The following is a 16,747-nucleotide window of genomic DNA, read 5'->3' on the forward strand; positions in this document are numbered from 1 at the left end:
AATTGAAAAATTAAAATTTGTTGCTAAAGAAAAAAACAAAAAATGCTAGTTGAATTCTGCTTAAATTCATAGATTTTGAATGTCATTAAAAAAAATTAGGAAACCAAAGTATAAATAAATAAAACTAATTAATTGGAGTTATTTGTATTTTGGTTTTAAGGAATTAAAGAGAAATATTTATACTGTTGGAAGTGGGTGCCTTGCTATGGTGGTCCACACCCTCCCATTCCCAAAAGAAGGGAAAAAACAAAAATCAAAGGAAAATGAAAAAATGCAGGCTGTTTTTGGTTAATGGCTGATAAGATTTTGGTTGGTTTTATGTGCCTTTATATTGATCAACAAGGTTCACAAATATTCACAGAAATACAAAAAATAAAAAGAGAAAATTTTATATTGTAAGTTGAAATTTGAGTGGCAAGTAAAAAGAAGGGTGAGATATTCTCAAGGCTAATTCCAACTAACATTATTTGTCCCGTTTAGATTTGTCAATCAATTATAGATTAAAGTTCAAAGCATTATTAATCCCTACAATCAAATCCGCCAGGGGGGCCAAGCCACATCCCTTCAAAGCTGAAACACATATAAATACATTGTAAATAATAATAATAAAGACAACCTTCACTTGATGTTATATTGGATAACTAAAACAAAATTTTTTGTAATGGGTTCTTCATATATCAAATTATGATTTTGCTTTCTATATTTCTATTATTAAGCCACAGAGCATAAATACCAAATTTCATTTTTGTGGATTGAAAACTTGGCCCCAAACAGTAGATAAGAGAGAAATGGAGGGGTAAGCATCATCCCATAGCCATCAGTGGCAAGCATAGAGGGTGTGAGATGTAGGGACACCAAACCTAGCCTTCGCATGTACAAAAAATCAGAAGGGAAATAAGGCTTTTCGGGACAAGGATATCCCTAATCTTCATATTACGCCTTTCCCAAAGTCAATTTACAAATCAAAATCCACACATTAGACCCTAATAATAGTACAATTCAAAACCATCACCGATCAAATTGGAGCTTCGATGTGACTTTTATCAAGTGAGAACCACGCGCCACCCTTCCATTGCCCTTTCATGGAGGCAAAGGGACCCCTTTTGATTAGGGAGGGCTCAAAACTCCTTTTATATTTACGTCATCTGTCCAGTTTCCACGTCAGAAAGCTTTGCAAAGGCAGAAAACTTGCTCCGTTTCTTCACGTCGTTTTAGCTTTCCATCTCCAAATGTCTTTCTCCAGTCAGTCTTCCTCCCCTCCGTCCTCTCTCTTCTGCCATCTTCCATTCACTTCTTCTCTTTCCTACTTTCTTGGCTTCTCTATAACAAGTATTTTTGGGCTTTCATATCTTACAAACTTGGTCTTCACTGGCCGGATTTGGCACTTTGCAATACTTTTTTTTTTTTTTTAAAAAAAAAAAACATACTTAACAACAATTAAACCTGACTATTTTGCAGTCTTTTTCAAAAAGAGCCTCTAATAACATAATTAATGTTACTCCTTTTGTATTAAAATAACTATTTTTTATATTTATAACCTTCCAAATTTAGTTTCAAATGGGTCTCCAAGGTTTCCAATTTTTAATTTTAGTTTTTTTAAATTTAAGATGGGCGATTTTTATCTGGGTTTGAAGAATATATATGTTCCTCTTTGGTTGGGATGGGAGGTGTCGTGGTGGTATCCTCTGGGTTTACTTGTCTGAGAGATTGGTCTTAAAAAGAGATCTGAGATTTGATTCAAAGATTAAAGAAAAATGCAAGCAAATCTTGCAGACAGAAGAGAAAAAAGCTTGGGGAAGGACTGGAAAGTCATGAATAAAAAAAAATAAAAAAATAAAAAAAGAAGAAGATATTGTTCCTTTAGATCCGAAGGTGAGAGAAAATCTGCTATTCGCATCTCCTTTCTGGGTTTGATTTTTTTTTTTTCCTCCTTTTTGGGAAGTTTTGAATTTTTTTCTTTTTTTTGATCATGGAGGTTTTGATGTTTACTGTAAAATCTTTTTCTGTTAAAAAATATGGAAAATATTTTTTTTGTTGGGAAAAAAAATTATAGAAAATATATTAACAATAGTTAGAGAGAGAGAGAGAGAGACATTGTGGGAAAGGAGAAGGAGAACTCATGGTTACCATCACAGAGAACGGAGAAAACGGAGAGGGTAACAATTTTTCCAAATGCCATGTAATCATATGACACGAATTAAAGCAGCCACATGGCATTAAATATATGGAAGGAGTTTAAAGCATTCAGTACTGCGGGAGTACTTGAAATTTTTCCTTTTGCTTGCTTGTCAGCTATGCATGTCGTGGGATTTTGATAAAACAGGACAATCACCAGGTGGAATTGGGGTGGGTCCAGAATTGTTGTGATTTTGGCACATTTTCTTATGTGGAGCCTACTTTGATTGGGTTGGATGGACGGATGGATGAGAACATGAGATAAGGTGATGATGGTTCCCTGGTGGGGTTTTTGTATTTTGTGAAAGATGGGGCATGCTTCATTGATTTTTATGTCACCAAAGTGAAAGAATGATATCAAATCAATGCAACGTTGATTCTTTGGTATTCACCAATAATAAGCAATTAGAGCTTTTTGATTTCATTAAAAAAATAAATAAATAATAATACACAATAAAGAACAAAAAAAGGAGAGGACTATTACATTCTTGCCACATTTTTTGACCAAATTTAACCTCTTTTGATTCTTTTAAAGTGTGAAAATTCCAACTCGGACTTATTGGAAAATTGTTATGATTAATTAGGGAATTGTTTGCTTAGTTCATTTTATAGATGAATCATATACATGTAGATTTCTTTAATGAAATAATTATAATAATAATAAAGAGTACTACAAGTCCAAACAAAGGGAAGCCACTTATGAAGTGGACAACTTTGAAGTGCTTTATGACTTACAATAGAAGTTGTGAACAAAATAGGTCAAAAATTAGGTGGTTTCTGTTTGGTTTTGAACTTTTTAATGTTTATAATATGCTTGCAATTAATGATATGAATTGCATTGATGGAACAACTATCATTATTTATTCAATTTATTTAGTTCCCAATAGCAGAAGAAATCTTCAACTAACCCCACATTAACATCTTATAATTATAGGTTTCGACAGATAATATTACAACTTTAAATTATTATTTGTGGAAATGTTAACTTGTTAGAGTAAGTAGCTAGCCTAATGGTGTAGAAAGTTACAAAACACACATTAAAGCACCTTTTCCAAAGTTTCTAAGTTTAGCCTAACCTAAACTTCTTAATTAACCCCACTCCATTAATCCACTTGGCCCTTAGCTATTCTGCCTACCAATTTTCCTACCCAACCTCACATGTATATACATATATATATATATATATATATATATATATATATATATATGTGCATATCTTCTGCTAATTCATGCAAAAACATGATTCCCTATCATCTTACATGTCATAGACTTCTTTTCATAATTGGCAGGCATATCTTATCCTTGTTGCATTTTAGAGTATATATTTCTTCGAAAACCCAATGTTCATATTGGAAAAAAGAAACTTTTTTTTTTTTAAAAACATGCATTTGAGCTTTAAAACCTCATATTGAAAATAATTAAGCTTCAAGTTAGGGAAGTGGGTCTCTCATGTATAAGTTGGGAATGCCATTTGTTATTTTTAGGAAAAAAAAAAAAAAAGAAGGGAAATTCCTATCAATAAAAAAACATTCTTCACCTTCAGTGAAGCATGGTGTGGTTCTCAATGATAATAGTAGGAGCTTCCTTTATACTTTTATTTATATATATATGTATATATATATATATATATATTTGATGAATGGAAATTATGAGCTTATACACGAGAAGGCTCTGTCTAACCCTCATTTGTTTTTTTTTTTTTTAACGTATTTATTATAAACCTTTGCCATAAACGGATAACTTTGGACGAATACTCGAATTTTTTTTTAAAAAAAAATTACCATACAAAATAAAAAATGAAAAAAAGAAAAGAAAAAAGAAAAGAGTATTATGCTATTCGTAGTGGGTAGAACATTGTATTTTATATAAACTGGCCTGTATCTCCCAAAAAAAAAAAAAAGGCTTGTCATTCATTTTATAAATTAAATATTATCCAAAAAAATTTAATTTTTTTAAAATAAAAAAAATATATTTAGGATCTAAATAAAAACTAAAAATAATTTTTTTTTTGTTTTTGATGAAAAGAGAGAGAACATCCCCCCTTGCCCATCATGATCTGATAAAAAGAAGTTAAAATTTTGATTATAAATTGTTTTCTTCTTCCTTTTTGATTTTTTTTTTTTTAAAAACACAGACATCTCACTCTCTTTTCATACAAAGTTTGACTATTTTCTGTCCTAGACAAATGAAATTTCTTGTAAAACACTATTAAAGTAATAATAAAAACATTTAATTGTTTCTTTATTATGAAGAATTGTTCACAAAGCATCATTGTGTCCTTAACCAAATAAATATTAATCATGGGAAGCCATAAACCAAAGAAATTGATTATGGCATCTTAGAAACCACGAAAAATTAATTATAATTAACATTAATTTAGAAATTAAAAAAAGGAAAAAAAGAAAACCAGCAAGCTAGGTGGCCATTGATATTGAAGCAGAATACACAGTTGTCAGCAAAAGGCAGCGAGTTTATATGGTAAAAATACAGAGAGAGTTTGCAGGTCTGAAAACTCCCTTCAAAATTGGATAGAAGAAATAAAAATGTCATGTACTAATGAATGAGACTTGGAGAGAGAGAGAGAGAGAGAGAGAGAGATTATTTTATTCATTATTATTTACCTCAAAAAAAAGAAAAATATTTCAATATTGAAACTGGTCTGTTGCCCTGACAAGCAATGAAGTCATGCTCTTAAATTAAACTCAAACAGTTTTTTATTTGTACCAAAATATTAAAAACTCTGTTTTTTCAACTAAAAAAACTATAGCTTCTCACTCTCTCTTTTTGTTGCCACCCTTACCACAGTACACACTATTTCACAGAGCCTGCACACACACACACACTCTCTCTCTCTCTCTCTCTCTTTCTTGCTCTGGGAACTCTGCAAAATCATCTCCTCCATTAAAACTGACCTAATCTTTTACACAAATCTAGCTAGACAAACAAAAGCTCAGACCCTAGAAAACTTACCCTCTACCACCCTTATATCACGTACTTCACCATATTTGCACCTCCTCTGCTTTCTCTTTCTTCATCGTCACAAACCCAAAAGTCTCTGTCAAAAAAAAAAAAAAAAAAAAAGAGTTCTTTGATTCCCAATGGTCTCCATAGACCCACAACAAAACTCACGGACTTTGAGACCTTCAAAAGCTTGCTAATTTCCTTCTTGTTTCTTCTTCTTCTTCTGCACCAAACCCAGAAATCTCGTTCTGTGTTTTGCTCTGTTTTTTTCTCTGCTTTTTTTTCACATGCATTCAAGTTTGTTTTCCTTTCAATGAGTTGGGTTGTGTTTAAATCTCTTGGGGGTGTGAATGGGTTGCATGTTCTCTCATCTGGCTGCTAAATTTGCTTTCTTTCCTCCATCTCCGGCTACATACGAGATCAAGAAGCGAGAGGATGGTAAGCTCACGGTGGTTTCGTCGTCTTCTTCGAACATGTCGATGCCGATTCCACATCCCGATGATAGTTCCTTGGACGTTTTGCTAATAGACACCAAGCGTGGTAATAAGATTGTTGCCTTTTACCTGAGGAACCCATATGCTCGTCTTACTTTGCTTTACTCTCATGGCAATGCTGCGGACCTTGGCCAGCTTTATGACCTCTTTGTGCAGCTTAAGGTCAATCTCAGAGTCAATCTCATGGGGTTAGTGATTTTTCTTTTTAATTTTTAATTTTTGTCATTTTTTGGTATAATAATGGTAAAAATCGCTTTTTTATTGTGGGTTTTTGGTTGCTGGGTTAACTCTCTAATCCGTGGTTCTCTACCTAATCTTATGGGATTTACAAAAGCTCTCACATTGTTTAATATTGTTTGTTCTGCTTTTCTTTTTTGTGGGGTTCTAATTGCTTTTGAGCTTCTTTGTAATTTCCTTTTAAGTTTGTATTGGAATCTATGGGATGTGGGATGTGGAATTATTTTATTTTATTTTTTCACCATATGGTGTTTTAAGATTGGATTAGTTTCATTCACTTTATTTTTCTATAAATTGTGCTTGTTGGGGTTTTTATTTTATTGGGTTAGATCTGTAATTGAGGTATATGGTTCATATTTGGTGGATGTATATGGGTTTTCTATTATCATTTTTCCTTTGAAAGAAATCCCCAAAAAAAAAGAAAAAAAAAGAAAGGTGAAAGTGAAGAAGGTTGGAATTTACTAGTCCCCTCGTTGTTAGTTCTTACCGGTCTTTTTCAACCTACCCTTTTGTCCATTTTTAACTCTTTTTCACCTTCTATAAAGTGGTTGATTTTCATTTTCTGTATTTGAACGCAGATTCAGCTTTATTGTTTCTTCTTGGACTTTTGTGCCTTTTTTTGCGGACTCTTTCAGATTTCTCTCTTCAAACAAATTATACTGTTCCAAAATGACTTGTTGGTTTTTATTTCCGATTTAACTTGTTCTTTTTGGGCATATTTGAATGGTCGTCATCTTTTTCGTTTTCAACCTCTATGCCCATGAGTTCATGATTTCTGCAGACTCTGGGACTCTTTTACTTATATCTCGGATATGTACAAATGGGTTTTCTGGATTTGAGTTCACCAACTTTTAAAAATGCAGTCTTTTCCTTTCAAATCTTGGTTGGTGTCCAAACTGTTAATTTTAATGCTATCAGATGGAACTTAAGCTTTTGGGTGTTTTTTTTTCTCTTTTTTTCTTTTTTTTTTCTGGTTGGGAAATTCCTTGATTGGGTTTGTTTTGATCAGATTCCTTCTGAATTTTATGATGTAGATATGACTATTCTGGATATGGAGCCTCCACCGGCAAAGTAAGCTACAATCTGTTTCTGCTGTACCATATAAAATTTATTCGGATTCTGATGTTTCACTAGTATTTTTTTTTTTTTTTTGGTAATCATTTGAATAGTATTTTAGCAAGCATTTCTTAATATTTAAAATCTGATGTGGCACCATAACTCTTAAGAGAATTCTAAATTGAAGTTTAAGTGGTTGACCCCAAATTCCAATTTGGGATTTAGTTGGGACTTTAAAAAATAAAAGAAGAAAAACAGTTGAGACTTCCTAGAGTTAGTTAAGAAACTAGTTCTAGGAATGTGCAACAGACTGGAAATTCAGGTTTGGGTTGTCAGGATCAGAGGCAATGTATGTTGAGAAAAGAAAGTATCAGCAGCATGATCAGGAGGCATAGGCTTTTAATCCTAGATGTTTTCTTAATTAGTAATAGACAGTACTTATGGAATTTATTTGTGAGCAATGGCTTTTGGAACAATTAATTGACAACTGGATACCTCATGTTGGATTCAGCATTGTCATGACAATGGGGAAGAATCTAGCTTTGGCCTTTGTACAGTTGATCAACACTCATTATTTAGGAATTAGGAGAATGGTATCTGGTTGTTTGATGTCCATTATTTTGAAGGATCATATGAGATTGATGCGTTGATTTTCTTGTTACTCTTGTCTTGTTTTTTCTTTTTTCTTTTTTTATTTTTTAAAAAAAAAAAATTGGTTTTCATTCCTTACATTCTATGTATCGCTCTAAATATGTTACTTGTTGGTCTACCTTTCTGGTTTTGGCTTCTCATATCATATATTATCTAGAGCAGCTTACAGCCTTGTGTTCTGATTGCTAGAATTTTTTAATTCACTTTTGTTTGTTGAAATCCAGCCTAGTGAGTCCAATACATATGCCGACATAGAGGCTGTATATGAATGCCTTGAGACCGAGTATGGTATAAGCCAGGAAAATTTAATATTATATGGGCAGTCAGTTGGAAGTGGGCCGACACTGCACTTAGCAGCTAAGTTGCCAAGGCTGAGAGGTGTAGTTCTTCATAGTGCAATTCTTTCTGGCCTCCGTGTCCTCTGCCATGTGAAATTCACATTCTGCTTTGACATTTACAAGGTAAAATGATTGAACTTGGCTGGTCTAGCATCTATTAGATATATTTAACATCAGATTGATTCTTTGGAACAGTCTACCTTAGGAATTGTCAGTATCGTTGTATACTGATAACAAAATGGTGGATTCTGTTACGATGATTCAAATATCTGAAAGTGAGATTTGAGCATTATGTAAAATTCTGTGCAATGTCCTGCAATTTCAAGCTAGTAACTGTTAATTATATCTGCAGAACATCAATAAAATCAAGAAAGTAAAGTGCCCCGTGCTAGTGATACATGTAAGTACTTCTTGACATAGAAACACTGTCAAACTTTGCTTTTCCCTGCAATATGCTTTGACTTTCATGTTTTGCTGAAATTATAGTCTAACTAAGATAGCATTGTTAAAATAAGATAAACTTTTTTCCTGCATCGTGATGCTTATTAGGACTTACTACATGTTCTACTCCTATTCCACTTGGATGACTTTAATTGTATTGACTTGTTAGTATTTTGTGCAGAGCATTCCACTACCTAGTGGAAAGAACTCTTTTAGGCCCACAGTATCATATCAACTCCCTTTGTGTTCTAGTTTTGTTAAAATCACTACCTTTAAGCTTGCTTAAATCTTTCATTGGATTCTATATCTGTTGTGCCAATTTTTGTATGCCGAATAGAGAAAGCTCACTAATTTAGTTGTGGAAGCACATTATAGTTATGGTCAATGTCAATTCATGGTTTTCCTAGAGAAAACAGTTGGGTTTAATTTCAATTACATCATTACGAGGCCTAAATTGGGGAATGAACAATCAAACTTGTAAGCACCATAGGTTCCTAGGTAGAAATCTTACATGATAGATCTTGTTTTGAAGAACTTCTAAAGTGCTGCTATGTTGCTGTACGTTTAACTACCAAATTGCTGTATTTAAGTTCTATAGTCATTTGAATGCCTCTTATTGCACAAAGTTGAGATGGGGTTGGAAAAAAATATTTCACAGGGTACAGAAGATGATGTTGTGAATTGGTTACATGGAAATGGACTGTGGAAAATGGCAAAGGATCCATACGAGCCTTTGTGGATTAAAGGTGGTGGGCACTGCAACTTGGAGCTTTACCCTGATTACATCCGCCATCTTTGCAGATTTGTCCAAGAAATGGAGAACATAACCACGGAGATCCGTCTCAAAAAGATTTGGCAGAATCTTCGTTTGCAAAAGAGGTCCGATTCTACATCCACTGGTACCTCAAGCAGGTGTTGTAGAATCAAATTCTGTCGACCCAAATGCCCCAAATGCCCTGAATGTCCGAGTCTGAAATGTGTAAAGTGTTGCTCTTGGCGGCTAAAATGCCCCGGATGTTGGAGACCTAGCTGTGTTAAATGTTGGAGACCAAAGTGCCCAAAATGTTCAGGATCCTGTTGCTGCACAAATTGTTTCCGTTGGCCTTGTTGTTGCACAGGAGCACATAACAGCGGGATCAATGGAAAGCAGGCTGGTTAATGCTGATGAAAATGCATGTATAGATCGCTGGAACTTGGCTAACATTCTTCTAATCTCCTTGTGCAGTAGTGTTGGAAACAAGAGGAAGTAGTTGTTTCAATAGTTTCAATTATATAATTGAATATTCTATTTCATACTTTTTTAAAATTCTTTTCCTTGTCAAGTTTTACACATTTCCCTCTTAAGAAATAGTTTCTCTCTACATGAAATGGTAGATGGCTGAGGATTAGACTTTTTGAGGGTCAAAATTGTTGGCTGTTTGTATTCTAAAAAGCCTACATTATGTTTATTAATCCATTTTGCTTTAGAAGAAAAGAGATTTACTCAAATCACCGTGTCCAAAACATGTTTTAAATTTGTTCTTTTGTGAAATCAGAAAGCCTCTCTTTTGGGGTGCAAAAATCCCTTTTTTCACAAAAGTTGCCATCTTTTAAAGTTTACACCCCTATTATTTCAGCTTGAAAATTATTGAAGAGGGGGGTAGGGAACTAATCTCTAGCCTTACCCTATTTAACATTAATATAAATATGAAATAGACATGATTATGAAACCAATTAAATGTAAAAATGCAAGAAAGTAATAATTGAACACGAAATACACAAAAGTCGCCAAATATATATAATATATATATATGACTCCTATATATAATTTTATATATGATCATAAAAGCAAAGCTTTGCTTGACATGGTTTGTGAAATGCGACTTCTGAGCTTCTGAAAGTGTTTGAAAAGCTTTAGGTTTTCAAAAGAGTTTAAAGCCGAAGAAAACAAGGTCTAAAACACATGAAGAAGTGTAAACAAAAATTATCGAAACAAGACCTAGGACACACCATATAAGCTGATAAGTTGAAGCATAAGCTGATAAGTTGAAGTAGGCCTAAGACACACCTACATAAGCTGATAGGGTTTTTGTCAAAAATAACCACCGTATAAAAGCACACTCGAAAAATAGCAAAAAAATTTTTTTTTTTTAAAATATAGCCAACTTTTTACTTATTTGGACGAAGATACCCTTAATGAAGATTTTGTTTATTTTTGTTTTTCTTCTCTATCAAAAAGCATGTTTTTCTTTTGTTTTGTTTTGTGGTTTTTGGTTGCTTCTTACTTTCCCTTTCGAAGCTTTCCCTTTCAACAGCTAGGGTTTCTTTCCCCGTGGCCTTTCGAAAAGCTCGATCAGATCACTGTAACTTGAATCGTGACTTGCGTGTACAACTGGCACATCAACAACAGAACCTATTGACTCTTCAAGCACAGTCCTTTGCAGTACATGCCTCCCCAACCCTTTCTTCAGTTACCTCTCTATTGACTCCTCCATCTTCTGCCCAACCAAATGAGAAACACAAATCCAGATCCTCTTTCTTAGGTGGAAATTGTTTCACTCCAGAGTCTAAGAAAAAAGGGGCTGATGAAGCAGTTAAAGAGCTTTGCCGGACAGTGAAGGCATTAGAAGCAAAAATTGAGAAAATCAAAAAAAGATCACACTTCACAACTAAAGAAAAAGGATGACCTCATTCGCAAGTTTTCGAGGAAGAATGAAAAACCAGTGGAAGGACTACAAAGGGAGGGGGCAAAGAAGGTAGTCACAAAGGCCAGTTTGAGGTCAAAGGAGCCAAGCACAGGGGAGTTGAAGAGCCCAAGTCACCGTTTTCGGTCACCAGTCCCAACAGCTAAGAAACGAAGCTTTTGGGACATAACAACGGCTAACAGTCCTTCAATTGCTTCATTAAATGGAAGGAAAACTAGAAGCCATGTCATTTCTGGACCCTTTGCTGTTCCATCCATGCTTCTTCAGGTACTCTAAATCTTTCCCTTCTTGAATTTTCTTTTTTAAAAATACATGATCTGATTGAATTCTAATTGGAAATGGCTAAAAAGCTTCTGGTTAAAAATGTATTTTCAGTCTAGAAAGCTCATGGCTCTCATTATCATATATACTTATGCATATGAGTTTCTTTGTTCTATAACTAATGCAACTTCCATTCCCATGTTTTTGGTTTCTGTTTTTGTCTGGACCTCGCATTCAATTACATGAAACAACCAAGTTTTGTTCGACAGAAGACAAATTGTTTGAGGTGAAAGAGAATATGAAAAGAGGAAAGAAATGAATGACCAAGGTAATCCTTGCTATATTATCCTGCTTAAGCCTGGTCAGTTCAACAGGGAAGGAGGACAATTGTATGATTGTAGATGCTTGCTGTCCTTCCGTTCTTGTATGTGGTCAACACAGAAGCATATCATTATTATGTTACTTTTCTTATAAGCAGCAAGATTCATTCGTTCTTTTCGTTTTCTTTTTTACCTTTCAATGTTATTTTGTTCCAATCTCTTATTGACTAAAATGTATTCAGAGAGCAAGTCCTATTATTTCTTCTCTCCTTGTAACCTAAGCTTGTTAATCACTAAGATACCCTTTAAATGATTGATTTGGTAAACAAAAAGAACCATGTTTATGGAAGCCCATGTTTATATAAGGAATTTGTTAATAAGATGCTTGGAGTTAAATTGGTACATAGTTCTTTATGCTCGTAGACTTTTTTGATATTGGACCTTCAGGAAGAGTGTAGCATTTTTCAATTGTTGATTTTTTAGATTCTTTTGAAAATATTAAATGAGGGCCATGAGCATTCTAAAGAAAATGACAGGGCAAAATTTAATCCAAATAAAAGCACCAATTACATTTTCTGCAATTCTAACTTGTGTCTATTTTCTTCAACCTTGATTTTAGGGCCTTTGATTGGTGCATTTTAAAGGTTTTTATGAATGCTAATTGCCAATATTTGAGCAAACATAAAAAGACATCATTCTTACTGTTATATAAAATAAAACAATGTGTCAGAATTTAGAGATGAATTTAAAGTTAGTCTGAATATCTTTCTATCAAGAAGGTATTGGGGAGTTGATAACTTATTAGGTTGTATGTGAATCTCTCAATTTAACCACAAATTTCAAACTTTAGGCTGAAATTTTACATAGGTACTCATCAAATCAAGTTCAGTTAATCTAATAATGAAATACTAGTTCATTTCCAAGAACTCGAAAGAGATGCCAACTTCTAATTCGATTTATTATTATTACAAATATTGTTTAGAGGTTAAGTTTTGAAAAATTTAGACTTGCCCATTCTCCTTAGCACTCCTGATTAAGAATCCATAAGTCCTATTTTATTTTACGTTCAATATGAATGGCCAGGTTTCTACTAAGACATAATGATAACCATCAATGACATTTTTTTCATTCAAAAGAAAACAGAGAACAAAATTCCAAAAGCCATTGCTCAAAAAGTGCAGATTACCAGTGACATTCACATAAGATGAAATAGAGTTTTTCAGGAGGAAATATGCATATGAGGCGTACAACAAAGAACTAAGCATATAAGTTAGGTGGTGATGCATTTTTCTTTTCTTTTATCATGTTTATAGATGCATATTCTTTATTATATTACACTTTTAATTGTAAAGATAATGGTGGCTTATAATGCTCATTTAACGAAGATAACGATGTGTTATTGATATAAGGATAACTAATTGACCTTATAGAAAATGTACCATATTTATTTATTAGAATTTCATTATGTACAAGCATCTTACGAGCTCAATTGCAGATTCTGAAAAATTTTCCGCTTGTTGGAAAATATTTCCTCCAGGAGGAAAAGTTTTCCTTCTGTTTTCCTCCTGGAGGAAATATTTTCCTCCATTCGAAAATCCCATATGGAGACCAATTGAAGTTTCTGGATAATTTTCCGCCAGGCAAAAATTTTTTCCTCCAAGCGGAAATCATTTTCCTCCGGTTGAAAAAAATTTCCTCCAAGCGAAAATTGTTGAATAATATTTACTCCTATCGGAAATTAATTTTTTCTACTTGGAAAATCAATTTCTAATATATTATTTAAGTTGATAGTGGGGTAAAAAAATTCAGAGTGAAGAAAAATATTATATAAGATGAACATGGAATTAACAAAAAATGTATTAACGTTTAAAATCAATAACCATTTTAAATAAAAGAAAAAATGATATATGTTTGTTTTTCTTTTCAAAATCATTTGGACATTTCATAAAATGATATGTAAACTAAAGATTTAAAATCAACTCCAGAAAGCCTCTTTTCATTTGGGATTAAATTAAAAAAAAAGAAGATTACTAATAAATCTTCCACCGTGAAGTAGAAAATATTATATCCAATATATGAAATAATTATCAAAACATATTAAACCATAACACTAAATTAAAACTTTCTAATTCGAAGCATAAGACAATGAATTCGTACATCTTTGCCTATAATGTCCAACACCACCGCATTGGCTACATCTACGTTCAATAACATCTTCACCTTCGGATGGTATGCGTTGCATCCTCGGTCTACCGGCTCGCCTACGTGTCCGTCTTGGTGGAAGAACAATGCGACTTGCCACGTCATCCGGGACATGCCACTGTTTTTCATCTAACAAAGGATAAATGGACTCAGCATAAGCTGCACGATATGCATCCGCGGTGTAGTAATGAGAACACATGCCATAAGGAGCAATTTTTCGGTCTCTGCAAACGGCAATACAATGATCACAAGGATATTGATCAAGATCGAAGACTTTGCATGAGCATGTTTTTGATTGGAGATTAACTGTACCTCTCAAACTCCCACCTTCCACAAGAAATTCATGCATATTAATGGCTTTCACACGTAGTCCGATGGACTCCAAATTTCGTAGTTTGAGTTGCTCTTCCATATGGTCAGTCACAGGCTTTGTCAATTTTGCACCTGCAGTACGTCGCTCATAAAACCACCTTTGCAGTAAATCCCGTATGTGCTCTATTGATGCTACTATTGGCATCTTTCTAGCATCTAGCAGAATGTCATTCAAGCTTTCTGCAATATTGGTGGTCATGATAGTGTACCTTTTACATGGACAAAGAGAACGTGCCCACCTTGTAGGGTCACATGATCGAATGTACTGGGCAGCCCTACTGTTTTTTGCCCCAATTTGCCCCATATAAAACTCAAAATCTTCAACCAAATATGCACTAGCTGCGAGCATGAAACATTGTATTATTGATTCATCTTTCGCATGTCCATTTGCTTTAATATTTCTGCTTATATGGTACGTGCACAACGCATGGTATGCATTGGGAAAAACTTTGCGTAATGCCCTTTCAATAGCGGGGTGTCTATCACTCACAAACACCAAATCTGGAAACTCTCCGATGGCATCCTTCAGGTTTTGGAAAAACCATGTATATGCTTGCTCGTTCTCTCCATCTCCAATGCCGAAAGCCAAAGGATATATTTGCTTATTGCCATCCATGCCCGATGCAATATACATGTACCCTTTGTATTTCCCTTTCAATGTAGTTGCATCAACAGCCAACACGGGTCTTATGTGGGATTTAAATCCCCTAATGCTTGCTCCAATCGCCATAAAGAAATATACAAAATTGTTATTATCATCTGTTTTGATACGTGTAACAGTCCCAGGGTTCTTCGACACTAACTCATAACAGTAGGCAGGTAACTTAGCAAAATTCTCCTCTGAAGATCCCCTAACACTGTTAAGTGCATACTCTTTACCTCTCCATGCTTTGTTGTAGCTTATATTCACCCCATATTTCTGCAAAAAATCATGTTGAATTTCTTTGGGTTTGTAAACACGTGCAATACTTTCATATTTAGATTTGATACATTGCCCGATACCCCGGCTACTGGCTTGCTTGTGTTCTCGATACACGATATCTAACGAGCAACTGTGTACATTATCAAAAATTCTCACAACAAATATTTCTCCATTTTTAAATGTGGTTGCATGTAGTCGCCATTTACAAGTATTTTCCAAGCATACAACCTCATACCGTTGTGTAGTTGACCGTGTCACCTTGAACTCCTTATTTTTTCGCATGCGAAATAATTGTCCAACTACTATGCTCTCACAACCAGTGAACTTTGACGAAAATATGGCCATAGAACCACTTCTGTTGCTCGATGATATGTGGTCACTTGTAGCACGATGAACCCTAACATTATCAACTCCTTTATTGTTCATTTCAGAATGCATATCATTATCATTGTCCGGCAACTCATGATCAAAATCTACATCATTATGATCAACATCATCCCCTGCTGCATTGTAATTCTCTCATCATGATCAATATGATGCAACTGCTCATACTCCTCGTCGTTAGGAAACCGTTCAGCATAGTCACCTCCAACATCAACTCCTTCGTGGATGTTAAATGATGTCCAGGCCCCACGAACATCAACTTGATCTCTAAACTGAGTTTCTTGAACCATAATTTCCTGATATGTAGCCTGAATAGGTTCAGTACCGGAAGCTTGTGGTAGACGAGCGCCAATTGGAGGACAAGAAAAAGAATGAAGATTACTCCCACTATCCGAACCAAATGCTGTTTGATGAACATTTCTACATACATGTTCAACTTTCGAAATTACCTCAATATACAATGGAGGCCGCATCATTGTCATCCCTCCATTCCTCACTTCTTGAAGAAAGCATTTCACATCCCTATCACATCGTATTTCTGTAGGATCCAACTTTTCTGCACATCGTCCATATATCTATTTTAGCTTTAGCAAATATTCATTTCGATCTATCTCAATAGAATTGAAAATCTCATCCTCTAACTCTGATTTTGTGCATCTCTTGCCGACGGAAACCATTATATTTTTACCATTTCGATATTCCCAATTACCACTATCATTTTATATCAATGTTCCATTGTATAAAACCGCAATTACAATGTCATCATCTTCCATTTTACTACAAAATTAAATGAATAACGTTAAACTAAATCAATAAATATATAAAGTTTTGAATAATACTAAACAAACATATTAACTGTATTAAAAAAGTTGATTCTGTTTTTTTTTTTTTTTGGGGCCAAATATAGCTTTTTCCTACTGACGGAAAATTGATGGAAAACTGGCAGAAAAATGGCGGAAAATTGGAGGCAAACTGGTGGAAAAATGGCGGAAAACTGGCGGAAAATTGGCGGAAAACTGGCGAAAAACTGGCAGAAAATTGGCGGAAAACTAGCGGAAAACTGGTGGAAAATTGGCGGAAAATTGACGGAAATTTTGCGAAAACTGACAAACTGGAGGAAATTGGCGGAAGTTCATCTTTTTCGCCAAATTTCCTCCATTTTTACTGTTTTTCGCAATTTTTCAGTTTTACACAAAATTTCTCCCATTTTCAAATCATATGCCACCTAAGTATCTTTAAAATCACATAT

At 34.2% G+C, this 16,747-nt stretch overlaps 1 protein-coding gene and 1 long non-coding RNA gene across 2 annotated transcripts; both read left to right on the forward strand.

The window, feature by feature from the left end:
- The first annotated feature begins 4,832 nt into the window (after positions 1-4,832).
- LOC107411870 (uncharacterized) lies at positions 4,833-9,701 on the forward strand. Its single transcript, XM_060818567.1, has 6 exons — positions 4,833-5,818; positions 6,902-6,938; positions 7,799-8,035; positions 8,265-8,312; positions 9,012-9,337; positions 9,408-9,701. The coding sequence occupies exons 1-6, from the start codon at positions 5,487-5,489 to the stop codon at positions 9,601-9,603; spliced, it is 1,176 nt and encodes a 391-aa protein (XP_060674550.1). The 5' UTR covers positions 4,833-5,486; the 3' UTR covers positions 9,604-9,701.
- Positions 9,702-10,604: 903 nt separating this feature from the next.
- Positions 10,605-12,020, forward strand: LOC132804278 (uncharacterized). The gene is made up of 2 exons (XR_009639413.1): positions 10,605-11,304; positions 11,568-12,020. It is a non-coding gene; the product is annotated as an uncharacterized LOC132804278 (long non-coding RNA).
- Positions 12,021-16,747: the final 4,727 nt, after the last annotated feature.

The sequence above is a fragment of the Ziziphus jujuba genome, chromosome 6, assembly GCF_031755915.1.
Source record: "Ziziphus jujuba cultivar Dongzao chromosome 6, ASM3175591v1".
Lineage (NCBI taxonomy): Eukaryota > Viridiplantae > Streptophyta > Magnoliopsida > Rosales > Rhamnaceae > Ziziphus > Ziziphus jujuba.